The sequence below is a fragment of the Solanum stenotomum genome, chromosome 4 (assembly GCF_019186545.1).
Source record: "Solanum stenotomum isolate F172 chromosome 4, ASM1918654v1, whole genome shotgun sequence".
NCBI classification, from domain to species: domain Eukaryota; kingdom Viridiplantae; phylum Streptophyta; class Magnoliopsida; order Solanales; family Solanaceae; genus Solanum; species Solanum stenotomum.
Genome location: NC_064285.1, coordinates 62344323 through 62362538, shown reverse-complemented (window position 1 = coordinate 62362538; position 18216 = coordinate 62344323). Strand labels below are relative to the sequence as shown.

At 30.3% G+C, this 18216-nt stretch overlaps 2 protein-coding genes across 3 annotated transcripts; one reads left to right on the top strand and one right to left on the bottom strand.

Annotated features, from left to right (window-relative positions):
- The first annotated feature begins 194 nt into the window (after positions 1-194).
- Positions 195-3253, top strand: LOC125861637 (transcription factor MYB101-like). Its single transcript, XM_049541494.1, has 4 exons — positions 195-539; positions 1131-1683; positions 1775-2116; positions 3053-3253. Exons 1-4 carry the CDS (start codon positions 195-197, stop codon positions 3238-3240), a joined length of 1428 nt encoding a protein of 475 aa, XP_049397451.1. The 3' UTR covers positions 3241-3253.
- A 10516-nt stretch (positions 3254-13769) lies between these two features.
- Positions 13770-17844, bottom strand: LOC125862989 (probable beta-1,3-galactosyltransferase 2). 2 transcript variants are annotated; one of them, XM_049543128.1, is made up of 10 exons: positions 17375-17844; positions 16556-16655; positions 16189-16438; positions 16033-16096; positions 15449-15521; positions 15209-15329; positions 14985-15072; positions 14792-14908; positions 14482-14591; positions 13770-14211 (listed from the first exon to the last, which is right to left on the bottom strand). In XM_049543128.1, the coding sequence occupies exons 1-10, from the start codon at positions 17488-17490 to the stop codon at positions 14063-14065; spliced, it is 1188 nt and encodes a 395-aa protein (XP_049399085.1). In that variant the 5' UTR covers positions 17491-17844; the 3' UTR covers positions 13770-14062. The 2 variants fall into 2 exon arrangements, with proteins under 2 accessions (XP_049399085.1, XP_049399084.1); XM_049543127.1 differs by having other exon boundaries at positions 16189-16444; positions 17375-17843.
- Between the last annotated feature and the right edge of the window lie 372 nt (positions 17845-18216).

The following is an 18216-nucleotide window of genomic DNA, read 5'->3' as shown; positions in this document are numbered from 1 at the left end:
AGTTGATCGATAGGAATCTCTTATTTTGTAATGATGCATATTGTAAATTATTATTAATTGTTATGTTCCGCTTTCTATCTCTGTAAAAGGTAATCTTGACATGCAAACTTTGAAACACTTATATTATTTCTTACTAATTTAAATTCCTTTTTTTTTTTTTTAATTTGTAGGAATATTTGAAAAGGAAAATCTTGATGGCCCCAAGTGGAGGAGGAGTGAATAAAAACAACGGGACATCAATATCAAGAAATCATAATGGAGGAGGAGGAGGACTAGGGGCAAGACAGTTAAAAAAAGGTCCATGGACAACAACGGAAGACGCGATTTTGATGGAGTATGTGAAGAAACACGGAGAAGGGAATTGGAACGCGGTTCAAAGGAATTCGGGTTTAATGAGATGTGGGAAGAGTTGTAGGTTAAGATGGGCGAATCACTTGAGGCCTCATCTAAAAAAAGGTGCATTTTCTTTAGAGGAAGAAAGGCTTATTGTGGAACTTCATGCAAAACTTGGAAACAAATGGGCTCGTATGGCTGCTCAGGTTTGTTTATTTATTCTTCGATAAGAATTAATACGATTTTTTGGCTCATCATTTTCTTATGAATGCGATCTAAACATTAATTAACACATATATAAAAAGTAGAATTCATGATTCAAAATCTTGGTTCTAATTCTTCATCTCTTTTTTAAATACAATTTGCGTTAGACTATATATGTGTGAAAAGATTGGTTATATATAACGAGCTGAATTCATCGATTCAAAATCTTGATTCTCATCTCCTTTTTCCGACACAATTTGTGACTAACTCAGATTATTTGAAAAAATTCCTTCTCATTCTTCATCATCAATCGACTGATTCAGCGTAAATCTGAATTAGTCGGATCAATAGATTTCAAATATTGTCACACATCTACGTACATATCTATATGATATTGTGTGGTTCTAGTAAATAAGCTATAGTTACCACCAAAATATATGCAAAATCGATTTTGATCCAAAAATCTTTAAACTTTTAAAATCTTGAATCTGTCTACGTCAACATCACTAGAATTGTGTTTCATCAACTCTTTTTGTACTTATTAATGTTGAATGTACTAATAATTTCTTTTTATTCTTATTCTACGTACACAGCTTCCCGGTAGAACAGATAATGAGATCAAGAATTATTGGAACACGAGACTAAAGAGAAGACAAAGAGCTGGATTACCAATATACCCTCAAGACATACAACCACAAAATTACCAACAAGACCAAAATCAACAACAACATAGTACTAATATCCCTTCACCATTTGATAATCATCAAAACTCCAATTACAACAATAATTCCCCTCTTTCCCTTTTAGATATCTTCAATCCTTCAACAATGAAACCTAGTAGAAACATTATTCCACATCAATACCAATTCAATAATAATCCTAGTTCTCCATTTCTCACAAACACAAATAATATCAACAACCAAGTCAAGTTTTTTCGCGACCCTCGCGTTAGCCTCTCTCTAACATTAGCATCATCGATGAAGAATTCACAACTTTCTTCAATGGTAGCACCCGTACCTAATAATTTTAGTCAAGGTTATTCTAGTTCAATGCCGGTCCCACCACTTCAACACACCTATCCAAATTTTACCACAACCACTAGACCTTATACCGCGATTTCCTCAAACCCTAATGGTTTAATCTTAGGTATGCGTGCCTTAGCCAATTGAACTTAAGTTGTTCATATTTGTTAATTCATTTCATATTTTCTCAATTGTACTTGTATTTTCACCAACAGGTATGGGCATAGAGCATCGTTCAGTCCAATCGTCTGTGCCTAGAAATACAAGTACATTAAGTGATCATGCTGATAATAATTACGCGGTTAATCATGGATTATCGCGAGGAAATAGTGGATTATTAGAAGATTTATTGGAGGAATCTCATACTTTAACAAGAGGTGAAAAAATTGAGGAAAATTGTCCAATTAATGAAAATGAAGATAATAATAAAGGGAAATTAGTTTGGGAAGAATATGGATTAACAGAAGAAGCAGCAGATGCAATTTTAACTGAAGAATCAACATATAATTTTGCTCATAAACATTCTGAAGATTCAAGTTCTCCCAATTCATCCTCAGGTAAATTCTCCATTAATTTTAAATCAGATTTAACTTATATACACATGAAAAAATGGAAAATTACGATAGAGCTCTAATTGGAATTTAGCTTGTCGGGAAATTACATTGTGCAAATAGAGTAAATATATATGATCTTTTTTGGTTATATCTGATCTGTTGAATTTCTTTGACATGAAGAAAAATTCAAATATAGTGATAAAGGGGATTCAAAATTGATTTAGGTCGTATGTTCTAATTACAACTAACATTCTAGAATTTTTTTGAATCTCCTTATATAAATTTTTGGTTCAACTACTATTATTGACGATAAAAAAATTCAAAAATACCTGTCAAAATTTCACATTTTTAGTATTGTAAATTGTCAAATTAAGAGTAATAATGCAGAAAGTTACCCATTGTCCTAGTTAGGTTATCTTAAGCTATGATATGTATTAACTTATGTAAACTTACTTAATATGTTTAGTATTTTTTTTTTTATAACTTATGAGTTTAATTAAGTTCTATATATTAGCGATGTTAAAATTATTTATTTAATTAGATAATATTAAAGTGTATTGAAGGTAACTTTATTTATAAGAATTTATTTGTAACCTATTGTAAATGGTAAGTAACCTACTATATATTATAACTTGCTAAATGAGACTTGAAGTAAAATTACTTAACATTGTATGTAACTTATCTCCTAACACACAAGAAAAGTTAGAATTAGCTATAAACTCTGTTGTAAATTTGTTGCTTAGTTGCTAGTAGTTAACATAGTTTTTTTTTGATAATTTGTTGCTAAATAAAGTTACATAATTTGTCTATTGCTAATTTTTTTTTCTTTTTTTTGTAATAAAATAAAATAGTGTAGTAATATTAATTTTATTTTCTTATATTTAATTCATTTTAGAAATTGAATAACTTTGTATTAATGTTTTTTTCTTATATATATAGGGATAACAACAAAGGAAGCCTCATTAGAGAATATGGCTAATCAAGTGGATGATGATATTATGAGATTTCTTGATAATTTTCCACTTGGTGTACCTGTTCCTGATTGGTGTGATGATCAACAAAATACATCCAATGGTCAATCTTTTGAATGTGACCAAATTCAATTGTCCTCAAAATCAAGTTCATGAAGATTCAAAATCGCAGATTTGAAGTTTATCAATTTTTCATACAACAATTTCAAATATAATAATCAGTCAAATAGTTATAGATGTTTAGAAAAATTCTTAATACATAGACGAGATCTGTGTGTAGGGTACACGTGAACCCGTAAGTTACAAGCTAGATCCGTCTCTTTGAGGATTATCAAGAATAGGAAATTGAAGCATGTTGTTGGATTAACATGCCTTTTTTTTTTAGTTAATTAAAAGTAGTAAAGACATTTATTTATATTCATAAATTTACCATTAAGTAAATAGCAAAGATTGCAAGTTGTTAATTATTTTAATTTTCTTTTGCTTTAGGTTAATATTTAGACTGATTAATGATAGTTGGTCATTGATCAATTGTCTTGGCTTTATTTGTTGTGATGAAACAAATAAACTTCTTGTTTGAGTTATATGTCTAGTTTTAAGACGTGTTTAACTTTTATAAATCCATAATTTTTATACTATTGGGTAATTTGTAAGATAATTATCTATAATAAGTAAAATTAATAACATGAATATGAAGACAAGTAAGCTTTTTGCAGCAAGTTTAGTCATCACAAATCAATTTTTTTGTGATGACTAAACTTGCTACAAAAAGCTCCGAAAATAATTACCACTAATATAATGGCAATTCTAGGATGGTTGTAGTAGATGGTAGGGTTGGACATGGTACGATATGTTACGGTATTAAAAATTTTGTTTGATAATTTAGGTTTTGGTTTTTAAAATACTATAACAGAGTAATTCAGTATGATTCAATATTTTTAAGTTTGATTTTGAATTTTTCACGATCGATATAATAAATAGATAATCATAGTTTAATCGCTTTCGACTTACAGATAATCATATAATAGATATATAAAGAATTATGATTCGAATTTTCAAAAAAACAATAACTATACCATGCTTAACACCTTAAACAAGTGGAGATATATAGTCGAAAGAAAATATAAGCAATTTTCTTCATTAATTAATTAATTACACAAAGAATGAAATTTCAATCAAGATGGAAGAGTCAAAATTCTAACGTCTAAATAATTACTTTTATATTACTAATTCTCGTTTGTATATTTATGAGTATTATAATAGTAATATTTATGAATCATATATGTATCATATATTTCAATAAAGTATTCGATATTTCAGAATATTATTTGCGATGATCATGAGGTCACCACGGAAAAAACATTTATGGTGATTAAACTCCATAATAAATAAATAAATATGTCATAAATCATAATAAAAGGTTTCAACAAAATAATTTTTACGTGACTACGAGGATCGTCACAAAATTAAAGGTCACCGCGTAAAATACTTTTTTCCTCGTCTAAATCTATGGAACATTTAAAATGTTTATTTTGTATATTCGATCAAACCTAATGTTTTCTTTCATCTCAATTTAGTTAGAAAAAAGAAAAAACTTATTTTCATAACTATAGAACATTTCATTAAGAGTTTGATGATAAATTTAAAATTAAGTTTTTTTTGTCAAATATAAAAATATATCGTTTTTTGTTAAACAGGTCATTAATTGAAACTGAGAAATTAATAATAATAACAATAATTGGATAACATCCTTCTTTATCCGAAATCTCGCATAAATGCAGGGTGATGTTGTCTTTACTAAATTTGGAATATTTTATGATGATTTTTTTTCTTTTTAGAAAAAATTACTAAAATATTTTAAGATGTCAAAAAACAGACTTTCTTTTCTTTTTTCTTTTTTTTTGATTTAGTACTTTGTAAGTACTAGGTAATAAAATGTCTCTATTATAAGAATTCCCTAAAAAAAAAATGTTCATCGTTCACTTTTTATTTGTTCTTTAAGTCCATTTACATTTATAAATAAAATAATTTGATGCACAAAATATTCTGCGCATAGAATTTGGAGAAGAACATTTAGTAGTTGATTTTACGGTTTAAACCCATAATATATAGATAACTTTATTACTGTTGCTTCAAAACCTTAAAAAAAAATAAAGAAGATAAAAAAAACGTATACAAATTATTGTAGTGGCGCAGGACACATGAGTGCATTTCGTATACACACTATATATGTATATTGTGTGTGTTGGATGGGGGATCGGATGGGAAAGAGGCTATTAGGTCCAGCGATGGAGTAACCTTTATCTAATCGACATCAATTTACTGAAAAAATATATACATACGAAATAACATTGACTTTCTGTGTTGTAACTTACTCCGTTATACTTGACTCCCCTAGTTGGTGACCTAATGACATGCATGTTTTGCATTCTGAATTTTTGTACTTTATTTTGAAAATTTTTAATTATATTAATTTGACGTTGGGATATGCTTTTCATACGCCATACATTTGGTCACGTAATTAATGCCCATAAGGCCATAGGATAGACAATATCTAATTATTATCTAGGAAAAGTATAGCTCATTATTTTCTGAAATAACTAAAAATATTTTATTCAAAATATTTTTCATTTTAAAATTAAGATAGAATTAATTTTTTTTCACTTCCACCCTAATAATTAATTAATAAATATAAAAAGAGATTAATATAACAATTAGCAAAAGAAAAAAAATAGAATTAAATTGAAATAAATATAGTCAAATTATACATTTTAATGGAATATTTTCTTTAAAAGTAAATAAAAGACAAACATAACAAATAAAAGGGAAATCTTTTGCTTTAAAAGTTCTCATACGAGGCTCTTGAACAGAACACCAATAGAAAAAAAGTGTAAAAATTAGGAGGTTTAAAAGTGATTGTGTATTAAACACAACGCCATTTACTTTTCATAAAGAAAAAACTATTTAAAAAAAATATAATTTGTATATACTTCAAAGGAATTAACTAATAAAAAGTTGAGGAGTTAAATAGTAATTATAAGATTGGACTATTTTAGAACTTATATATCAAAGGAAACAATATAATTTCCGATGATCAATTATAATTTGCATGGTTAAATTTTTTGAAAAAATATTTTCTCTTAGCAAACAAGTTCTTTAATAATGAGTAAAATGACTTTCTTAAAGAAAGTAGAGAAATAAGTGACATTTCACATTGATTACGTCTTCCCTGCCTTCCAACGTATACACTTCATCACTCACCCCGTAAACCTCATCCCCACCACCACCCCCTCCTCTCATATGTAATTATATACAAATGTTTTTAGGACAATATCTTTTGCTGATATACCAAATACAAAATTAAAATACGTAAAATCTACTTCTTTTTCTGAAAAAACATTTTTTATGGAAAATATTTTTCTTCGTACCACACCCTGAACTATAATTATCCTTTTTTTTTTATAGAGCTAATTGCATTTCATTTCCAACAATTACACCATAATTCTCCCCAACTTGGAATTTAATTTGTCTTGCAATTCATGCACTTATTATGACTTTCTATTCACTACCATATTTCAAGCCATAAAATTCTCTTGCTTATCTTCATACACCTTGTGTGTTAATTACTTTTATTAATTTCCTCCTTTTGTTCTTCTTGAATTCTTGTTATCTCCAAAATTAGCGGTTCTGCTTTCAGAATTTTTACTCAGAGGAATCGAAAAATAAAAATATAAAAATGCGAATACATATGTAAAAGATAAGTAAAGCAGAGTGCATTTTGAATATTTTCGACCGCTAAATATTTTTTTATATCTTATTTAGAAATTTCAAAATTTATATATGTTCATAAATATAAAAAATTTACCTTATATATATACGATGTAATGTTTTTGCTGAGGGGGTCCGGTAGACACCCCCCCGCCCCCTAAATCGGCCTTAGACGATAAAAACTTATCTCATGCACGGTTTAACACTTAATCATCATGATTGAATGATTTGGAACTTTCATATTAATTTATCAATTCTTAAAATTAATTATTTAGTTAGATATAAATACTCGATACGAATAAATTATTACATCTAGCACCGTCCTCTTCACATTTAAATTAGGAACCGCAACAGAAAAAAAATTAGCGAGTGAAAAATATAATACTTTGTTTGTCTTGTTTAAAATTGGATTTTTCAATCTGATCCAATTACTTAAACAATTAAAAAGATAATTTTGAGTAAAAGAAAAAAAGTAAAAGTAAGTACATTTTAACGGCCTTTATTTCTAGCGTGAATAATACTCTATTTTCTGCTCTTTACATGGAAAAAACTTGTCAACTATTGCATGCAATTTGCAGTGAACCACGCGAGCTGATTAAATACGCGGGGTAAAAGAATTTGTAGTATCTCCTTCTATTGATTCAAGCTTTTCGACTATTTCCATTACTAGTAAGACAGGTTGGAAACAGCAGGGTAACATTGACGATAATAATTTGAGGAAACGTTCATATAAGTAAAGGATAAAATTAGCCCATAAAAATATGATTCGCTCATTTTGTTAGTCCATTTTAATTCAAATAACTTCTGAATGAATCAATAATTCGTATATTATTAATTTAGCTCATTTTAATCCATTCAAATTCAACTCGCCCCATCTATTTGACACCCCCTACGTATAAGAATCTTTAGACAAAAGAAAAGACTTTTTTTTAATTTATTTATCATTTGAAGTAGCCGCCTATAAAATCAGATCTTACTTCATCCTAATGCCTGCAAAAATAATGTTGTGATATATATGGGCTTTGCTAAATATAGAAAAAATATGACATAAAGTTTATACTGTGAAGCAATATACATAAGAAAACTTTGCTTTTGGTCATTTCTTAATTGTATGTTGATCTTTAAGAAAAGAAAACAAAAAGTGGATCCTACTTGCTCTGTGGATCAAATTATCTGTTTACAATAAATATCCCCAACAAATATGGTAAACAGGATGTGGAACTGATTTTGAAAAGCAATTGTGTCTTTAACTTATATGATAATACATGTATTAAAACCCTTTGCGTTATACATATCTTAATATGTATTAGGTATTCATAAGTTGTAAAAGTGTACCAAACAAGATACTTGTCAGTGGTGTAGGCACATGTAGCAAAGGTGGTCAGTTGAACACATATGTCAAAAAATTATACAAAGTATATAGGTCAAAAATTATTTTTCATACATATAATTAAATCTTGAACCCTTAAAGAAATTTCTGACTTCATCACTGATACTAATAATACACAAAGCTAATGCACACATTTTTTTCCTTCTAATACACTCTACAAAACGACTCCTTACAATTACATCCAAAAACTCACAACAAGGAATTCTATACAAGTAGACATTAAGGTTATGAAGTGCTTCAAATGGTCCAAAAATGAAGGATGAGGCTTAATGAAGAAGAGGAATAAGAAGCCCAAATGTGGCCCATAATCATCTAGCCCAAATGATTCACATTTGGGCCTGTTTCAAGTGTATACGAGGAATGTATCGGTGCGGTTCCATTAGTCCGATTCACCAGGAAAAAAGGTCGAACCACAAGGACAATCGTCTAGATAATCTATAATATCTAGATGATTTTAGTCATGTTTTACTTAGCTTTCTAAGATCCTTTACAAACTTGTGAAGCTTTGCGCACCAGACTATCCATTAAGTGACAAAAGAAAGAAAGAAAATAGTGATAACTTCTTGAAGTCATTTGGTTTCCTATGTTCCAAAAATTGCTCAGAATTTTTTTCAATCAAATATTATTATGAAAAAAAAGTAAAATTTCAATTTTTATAAGAACCAAAAACTACTCCAAAGGTGTTCTCAATGTGAGAATTTTTAAGTTTCTTTAAAAGACTTTTAATGTGGTTCACATATTAGGTAATTAATTAAATAATTATTTTTTCTCTCAATGGAGGAATAAATCAAATAATATTATATGATTATACAAATATATTCGATAGTAATTTCCTTGATGAAAGGGAGAATTCGATCCCTAAGACAAACGAGAGTTTTTATTGAGAGTCGTTACCCTAATAACATAGTCTAGAAGGTTGTTAGTAAATAAACGATAGATCAAAGGTGATATTAAACTCGTACTTAAACAATAATGACTAAAGGTACATTTTAATTATTTTCCGTTGCGATAGCTCGTATTTGATTAAATATTTTTACATATAAAACATACTTATATTTCTGCAAGAGAGAGGATTCTTGTTTAGTCCTGCTAGGACAAGAATTCCCCACTACAATATAGTACACATTCATCAAAAGTACTACTTGTATAATTAATTCAATACAATTTTCAAATATATTCTGTTTGTATTTTAAAATCTATGTATATATTAATAGTGTTAAATATCTTTTACACTATTGGCCGGTTGGATAGTGATGCATTTCAAGTACGGGTAAATAAAATAAAAGGTCTAATTAATATTTATTGTGCGTAGATAAGCTAAACATAATAGTGATGGGGTCGTTTGGTGTGACGGATAATACCAAATAGTCCTGGGATTAAATTATAGTACCACTTAATTTGTTGTTTGGTTGGCAAGTCCGGAATAACTTATCATGAGATTAACAATTACTACCGGGATAAGTTATCCCTCCCCTTGGGTGGTATAGTAATCCCGAAATAACTTATCCGGGATAAAATAAATAAATGACAAAAATGTCTCTTTCAACCCTTTTGTTACATCACTTTTTACATTCATGAAGGACATTTTTGTAAACAAATAAATTGTTCTTAAAATTTATTATTTTGAATACGACAAATCAAACATTCAATAAAAAATAATCTCATCATAACTTATCCCATCATAACTAATTCCATCATAATTTATCCCATCATAATTAATCTCATCATAATTAATCCTATCATAACTTGAATTCAAACCAAACGACCCCAGATCGACAATCTCTATAAAGAGATACTGACCCCTTTTTGCTATGAGAAATTGACGGTCTATCAGTCGAGTTCTCCAAGTTGTAAGATCGTGATAACAAGTTGGTTTCAAATTTAGCAACTGATTGTTATTGCTATTAAATCAATGGAGTTGAAATGGTGCATTCCATTGACTCTAAATCAAAATTATGTTTATATTTATGTCTTAATCTCTATTCTAGTTGTCTATATAATTTCTTATCGACCATCCATAAAAAAGTGTAATTACTTATCTGAAAAATAAGACGATTATATGTTACAATAGATTAAAATAGATATATAATATACAAAGAAATTATACCATTTCTCTATATAAAAGTTACTCCCTCCGTCTCATTTTATATGTCACTTTTTTACTTTGTACTTGCATTAAGAAATGATGTAACTTTACCCTTCTATCCTTATTTAATGTTTTCTTAATTCAATTTTATTAATAAATGACAAGATTAATTAACTACTCTATCAAGGGTATAATAGGCAAAATACAGTAATTTATGCATAAGTTTTATAAAATAACAAGTATTGTGATTCAGTTATTTATAGAAAGGGATGACATATAAAATGAGACGGAGGAGTATTATTTTTTAAAAAATAGCCTTTTCAAAGAAAAGGTGATTTAAATGCAAGGATTAAGCAGAACCAAACATCCTCTGCCCTACCCATGCCCCATTTAATGCAAAAGTATTAAAAGCTTCTTATACTTTTTTTTCTTCTGTATCAAATTATTTATCGTACTTTTTAAAAATAGTTATTTTAAAAGTTTAAGATAAATATTATGTCCCCATTTTACTCTTAGTAGTATTCGATCTTAAAGACTATAAATATATTAATAAAAGAAACATATAAATAAAGTAAATATTATATGAAACGAGATAATATGATAAGATATAAATAAGGATAACACAGTCAAAACTCTTCCTAATTAATATTTTTTTAGGGACGTGTATAAAAAAATTACGATAAATAATTTGAGACGGAGAAAGTATTTGTTTGCCTATTTTTTTGAGTCTTTCGTACATATTTCTTCCACCTTCTTTAATATTTCCAACTCCTTTTCTTGTTGAGTAGTTGGCCAATTTAATGCTACTTCTTAAATGCACCAAACAATTCATCTTCTACATGTTATTTTTCCTATTTTTAAGATTAATTCTTTACCTCAAAAATACCTAGCCTTCTATTCTTCAAATATTTCTTCATCAAGAATCTCATAACTTCTTAGATTTTTATTTTTCCTTTTCACATATAGTTTATTTTGCTTAGTACATATGATGGAAAAGGAAAAAAAATAAATAAAGTCAAAGTCAAAATCGAGGATGGATGTTCGAGTTTTCAAATGGATAAATACACGAGATATTGGTGCGGTTCAATGAGAAAGCAGTACTTGAGAACATTTTGAGTCTACTTTTTGATTGAGCCGCGCCAATATCACGTGTAGCTAAAATCTTTAATTGTTCATATATGTATATATGTACTTTGTTCTACATCAACATCAAGTAGTGAACAAGTACAATTTTTTTGCCTTCTGAGGTAAAAAGAAAAAATCACTGGTAAATTAAATTAATTGATCTTATTGCTTGATTTTTTTAAAAAAATGAATTTCATTTGTTTGTTCTTTATGTCTATCTGAAAATTTTGTGTTGGCTATTCTAGAGTTGATAATTATTTTTAAGAGGTTGAAGTTTGACCACTTTTTGATTTGAAGGACAGCCTTTTTTTTTCTTTGGAAAAAAGACGATAGCGTTTGAGGTAGCTTGTGTGTATCTGAATTAATGTATACCATGTTCTGTTACTTAGGAATGTTAATGATTCGATTCAATTGGTTATTTTATAAAATTTGTATCATATCAATTTTTCGATTAGTAGCTCTCTAAAATTAAACTAGAGGTTTCTACATTCTCCAAGGATATATATAGATCCCTTAAGAAACTAACAAGACTCAGACTTTATGTAAGTATATATATACCAACATGAATAAACCTTAACTTCATTGTTCGAATCATGCTCAAAGCTTTTCTGATTTCATTTTCTACATCGAACAAATAATCAAACACCATCTTTGTGTTACATATTGTCTCATTAATTAACTTGATTATGTGTGTGTGTGTTACAAAAAATTTGTTTAAACTTTTTTGTTACATCACAACTCTTTGTATAATGCTTTCAAGGTGCATTTATTAGATTTTTGACATGCATAAAGATGTTTGGAGGATATTGTAATGGTTTAACATCAACATAATATAATAACTTTGAGTTTGAGTAAGTATTCATCAGCAAATTTGCAACTCGATAATTGTGAAACCAACCAAGGACTACTAATGTATATATGTAGACCAAGGACTTTTCGAATCGCACAATCTCATCGGCATAATATCACTAGCTGGAACCATTTCCCATCGAATTTATAAATACTTGTCGAAAATGACCTCGGCGTCACAACACTCGCCGGCAAAGACCTGGACATCATAACAACCACCTAAATAGAGTCATATCAAGTTATGAAAGGGGAAGGTGTTATGTATGTTGGTTGTTGTTCTACTTGTATTATTAAGGTTGACCAATTTCTTTTAAGGACCACTATCTTTGTTTTTCTAATAGTAATAGTACGGGCCAACTTGTTCGTACTTTGATTATTTCATCAAATATATATCTATTACCTACACAAACCTATATACCGAATAACTCTGATCACCAAATTCTTTACAAATATACTCATTGAAACCCCCAAGTGTTTGATAGTTAAAGAGCAACCTCCCTCCTCTCTTCTTTGGGTTAAACTTGTCCATATCTCTAAAGAAAAAGAGAGGGATTTTATAGTGTATTTTTGGTTTTTTATGTTTCGTTAGATAAAAAAAATAAAAAATATTTTTCTAAGAAAACAAGTTCCTTAAATATGGACGAGAGGGAGTTGCTTGGATGGTAAGCACCTCTCACTTCCAACCCGAAGGTTGCGCCGCAAATGTCAATCCACATATAGCTTATGCACTCTTAGGTTAATATACACAAACAAATCTAATGAATAACCATGTAAATATATGAAAGGGCAAATGTATTATGTACTTTCGAGTCTCCCCGAATACGAAGCCACCTATGTTAGTGAGTGTTTTACCCTCCAATGGAACTTTTCAGCGCAAATCCGAATTTTGTTGCCGGGCTTAAATGTAGGTACCAGACAACAGAAAAAAAATGTATTATGCACTAGTACTATATTTCTTCAACTTATAGCCTTCTATTATTGATAGCTCATATTTAAATGGTCATACTATATTAAGGAGGAATTTCTTCCTATCACGAAATTCAAATCCGAAACTTCTAGTTAAGAGCGGAGGATCAGTTGGGGCATAGTTATTTAGATTTATATTGGAATTTTGTTCTTCCATGTGCAGGCTAATTTGTCCCTCCAACATTCCATATGTGTGTTTCCCTACCTATTTAATAATCTTATTTTACTTGACAGTTGACACAAATGTAACATGTTGTTTTATTATAAAGGAACAAACATGTTTTAAATATTGCTATCAAACATTAGTTGAGATGTCCACTAATACTAACATATTTGTTGAACAATAATTCCGAAGAAATTTAGGATTTGATATTTATTTAATTTATGTCTGAATAGATTTTGTAGTCGAAGTTATATAGGAATAAATTTTACAGTTTCTTTACAATGTCGGTGTCTATAAGTTAAATCCTCAAACAATTCATTCTACTTGCATTATTTGAGTGATATACAATAATGTGAGTTTATTTGTTACAAAAATGTAGTAGGTATCTCCACAGCTAAACCTCTGTAGAGGAAGACTTTAGAGCGTCTTCTGCAGGTTCAACTGAATCGACTACTTTTCAGCTCGAACTATGTATACATATGAAGTAAAAAAAAAGACAAAATGTATACATATAATACAATTACACTTATTTTGAATCCACTTTAGATTCTGAATTCTGAATTCGCCTCTGATCATACGTATATTATGTACTTCCGACCAAAAGAATGTGACATTTTGACAGTGAATGTCCTCAGAATGCAGCTTTCCATAGTGCATTCTCTCCCTCGCCACAATGGCGATGGACCTCCTTCATCCTGTCGACAGACCTGCATATTCCACTGCAGGTCCAATCGAACGATGCAACACAAACGTTGCCTGCCTGTGCCTTCCATTCACAATCTGCTTCGACAAGTACTTTTCATATCAAATTTGATAACACAAAGATGAAATTAACTAGTTTTGTTCACAACGTCTCGTTAGACATCAACTCACACACATGTATTACGCTCACTGAACTATACCTACTATAACAGTAAAGTCATGAAACTATTTTCAATGAAGACAAAAATAAGTAATTCATATAATCACTTAGTGAGAAATGTCCCAAAGAAATCCAACGAGTAACTAATAATACCGTTATACAGAAGAAAAAAAAGAAGTGTGCTTTACCAGGTGGGGTTCCACAACACAATCTACGATCATCGATATGCTGCACATCGAGTCCAATAAACCAAGCTCCCAGTGACACATCTTCATTTGTATACTTATGAAGTACATGCCTTTACATATCAAGAAGATTATACATAGGTAAGAGGCTGCTCGGACTCAAAATACTGAAGGGTGTGTCGGGTCTTCCAAAAGCTATGCATTTTGGAGTATTCAATGCGGGTGAGGAAATATTTTTAGAGAGTACGAGCAACATAGGAAAGAAGAATAACTATGCTTTTATTCGAACTTTATTAAGAAAAAGATACTTAACTGGTTTGCTGATATGTAAGTTGCTAAGTCTTTCGAAATGGCATATATTTGTCCAGTAGCATGACGAAAATACTTGTCTCCGAATTTCCAATATTCCGGTTCATGATACCTTACACCCCTGCCATCAAAAACAATAAAATGTTCAAAATTGAAACTTCAAGATTCAATTTTGCAGAAAAAATGGATGTCCTTACTTCCTCGAGAGGACAGGACCAGATTTCATGCACCCGATATATAAACGTGGTTTTGTACGATGCCTTGCTAATGTTTCCGCCAGTGTAGCTGCAACAGAAATAAACAAATCAAGCTTGAATTTGCTGTAACAAGTCTTACAATCTCTATATAACATTGAAAAGAGATGGTTTTGGCTAAGTGTTAAGTAAGTCAAGGCAGAAAAATTACGAAAAATTTTGGTTACCTATATTGACATGAACATCATCATCAACCTTGATGTAATACTCAGCATCCCATAAGTTAACAGCAGTGGCAAAGTAAGTCTTCGTCTTGGCGGACAATTCAAGATAACCCTCAATATGATCCTGTTTAAAAGGCAGCAGAGTGATGTATCGTCTTTTTTACGTGTGAATACATCAATTATAACTTGTGATTCACAAGAGTAAAGTGAATGATTAAAGGAAATGTGAGACAAAGATATTACCAAACGCAAGAAATCACCGTGCTTTTTGTCCTCAGCTTCAATAGCTTTGTCTAATATGCCCCCTAATGTGGCACTGCAGAACAAGTTTGTAACTTTTAAGTCAACATATAAACGTTTATATTGTCTATTAATCGAATACAAGAGTGCAAACAAGAGTTAATGCAGACAAAAGAGGATAGCATTTTGTGTAATGGTATAGGGACGGAATGAACTTCAGTCAAAGAGCTTAAGATCCTAATAAAGAGGTGTTCACTCAGAATCTATGTTGCTCAGATCCTCAAAAAATATCATTATGCTCATGTCAGAAACTCTAGAAACGCCCACTCAGAAGCTATCATAATGCAACAGAATTTTACTGAAGTTATTATAATCTATCTACATTATATGAAAACAATTCCGATTATAAAATTAAGAGATAATGGTCAAAAACACACCTGAAGTACTACATTTTCGTGAGTTTCCTATCTGAACTATCATTAACGATGATGATATTTCGACCCTTAACTCAAAAAAACTACCACTATGAAGTAAAGGTCTAGTTAATTGAACAGAAGAGGATGTTCAACAGAAGCAAAATCCCCCACCTATGACCAATAACGAAGCGAATGATTATTCCTTTCTCTTCTTCCAGCTTCCTTCTTTTTTCACCTGTTTCACCATGTTAAAATCAAAAATGTCAAAACTCGGACAAAGAAAATGCCAGCACGAGACGAGTTAAGGCATAGGCGCGGTCATGAAACCTTGTGGCATCCATGTAGCGCGAACTGAATCCCTTCTTTTTCTGCTACTAAACGCGGTGTTTATTCCTACCACCATAAAATATTTTCTTTTTCTTCGTAATTCACCCTTTTCGACCTCTTCTGATATCGGAACCCCACTAAGAATCGACTCCTGAGCTGCCTTTGCTTCAGCCAACTCTATCTCCAAATTTGAAATGGTTTTATCTAATATCCCAAAATTATCTTTAGATACAAGTTTTATATCTTTCTGCTGCAACTAAACAAAAAAGATCAAAGTTAAGATGTTTCATTGAGGTAAATAACAAGAAAAAGAACTTTAAGTTGGAGTTTCTTTTTCTTTCTATTACCTATAATTAGGAATACTTACAAATTTTGTAATGCAACCTTCTGAAACTAATTTCAATCTTTCAGCTTCAACTGTAGTTGTTCTTGTAATTCCACTTTCTGTTTCAGAAATTATCCACATTCTGCAATGACAAATTCTTACAATATTGTCAAATAAACATATCGAGAACCTCAGTTGAAGTAACACAGGTGGGGTCTGGGGAGGATAGAGTATACGTAGATCTTACCCCTACCTCGTGGAGGTAGAGACTGTTTTTGAAAGACCCTCGGTTGAAGTAACACATATCAAAGTAGATTTAAAAGGAGAAAACAGAAGTAATGAAGATATCGCAAATCAACAATCAGACCTATGTACAAAAGTCAGTTTCTAATCTATAACAACAATTCACAATAACAGTCAAGTTGTATTTCCTTAAAACGATTTTTCATGTTATGTTATATTCTAATGTTCTTTATAACAGTATTTCGCTATAGCAACCAAAAAAATATCCAGAAATCCGTTTGACTGTATTCCTCAAAACACACCAAAAAAGAATTGATCTTTCAGTCCCTCCAAGTTGCAGCAGCCAGAAATAAGTTAAAAGTTAACTGCAACAAGTGCAAGAACATGGGAATTAGGTAAAAGCCAAAAGTATTATAAAATGCAAAAATAACAAAAATTTAAAAGTTAGTTCATTCTGAATCACTAAAATATAGCAAATCAAACAGAAGACTTATTAACATATCAAATAGTAAAATCCAATTGACCAGTACTTAAAATGTAACAAATCAAAACAAGAAAAGTGAAATATCACTATAAAAATTCAATCTTTATTAAAAAAAAAAGTGATTCTTTTTTTACCTGTTTGTGAAGAACATTCCAGCACAAAAACTTCCAAGACATAGAAAAAGACTCCATTTTTTAGAAACTACACTTCTTGAAGGCCTTTCTATTGCTCCTCTATTCTTGAAATACATATCAACACACCCTTAATCAGACGTCTCGTTTCAAGCTTTTCTAGAAAGCCCGCGAATCAAGATTATAGTCAGAGCTTCAATATGAGTACCGGACACGGAACACCAAATCTCAGACACCCACAAACCAAGAAAGCTATAATTTTTACAGAAAAAGTGAATCCTAGGACAAAGTTTGAGGAAAATTACAGTTTATAGCAAGAAGCTATTAGCCTATTACTATTACATGGAGTTCTTTGGAACAAAAGTGAAGACATTAACAGCACAACTACATGTACCAAATTTACCAAACTGTCCTTTTCAAGATTGAGGACCTTTCTCCTATAATGAAAATTGGGTTCATAAATCATGAGAAAATTGTACTTGTTTTTGCTACAGTGGCTTACATAAATGCCCTTCTTTCTTGAATTGTCAATTTTGTTAAGTCTCCCACATTGGTGGGGAAGGGTACTTTCATCTTTATATATAGACTTCGGCAATATAAGCTAACTTCTGAGGTTTAGTTAGAGCCAAATTTTATATCTTTACATGGTAGTAGAGTCAGTATCATTCTAGTTGTTGTGCTTCACGGATGTACTAGGCTTCCAGCTCTGGGCGTGATGAGGGTGTTAAGTCTCCTACATCGATAGTGATAGGTCCTTTGATCTCCTTATATGGATTTTGTCAGTATTTCTGGTTGAGTTAGGTTCAAATGTAATATCCATCAAATATTAGGGGTTAATACATGTA

Bases quoted from the DNA above. Each gene is read 5' to 3' on its own strand.
- LOC125861637 (XM_049541494.1), top strand. From the start codon at position 195: ATGGCCCCAAGTGGAGGAGGAGTGAATAAAAACAACGGGACATCAATA. The intron at 540-1,130 runs GTTTGTTTATTT...CTACGTACACAG, and splicing joins GGGCTCGTATGGCTGCTCAG to CTTCCCGGTAGAACAGATAA. The intron at 2,117-3,052 runs GTAAATTCTCCA...TTATATATATAG, and splicing joins TTCTCCCAATTCATCCTCAG to GGATAACAACAAAGGAAGCC.
- LOC125862989 (XM_049543127.1), bottom strand. From the start codon at position 17,490: ATGTATTTCAAGAATAGAGGAGCAATAGAAAGGCCTTCAAGAAGTGTA. The intron at 16,445-16,555 runs GTAAGTATTCCT...TTTTTTGTTTAG, and splicing joins AAGGTTGCATTACAAAATTT to TTGCAGCAGAAAGATATAAA. The intron at 16,097-16,188 runs GTTTCATGACCG...ATGGTGAAACAG, and splicing joins CGCTACATGGATGCCACAAG to GTGAAAAAAGAAGGAAGCTG.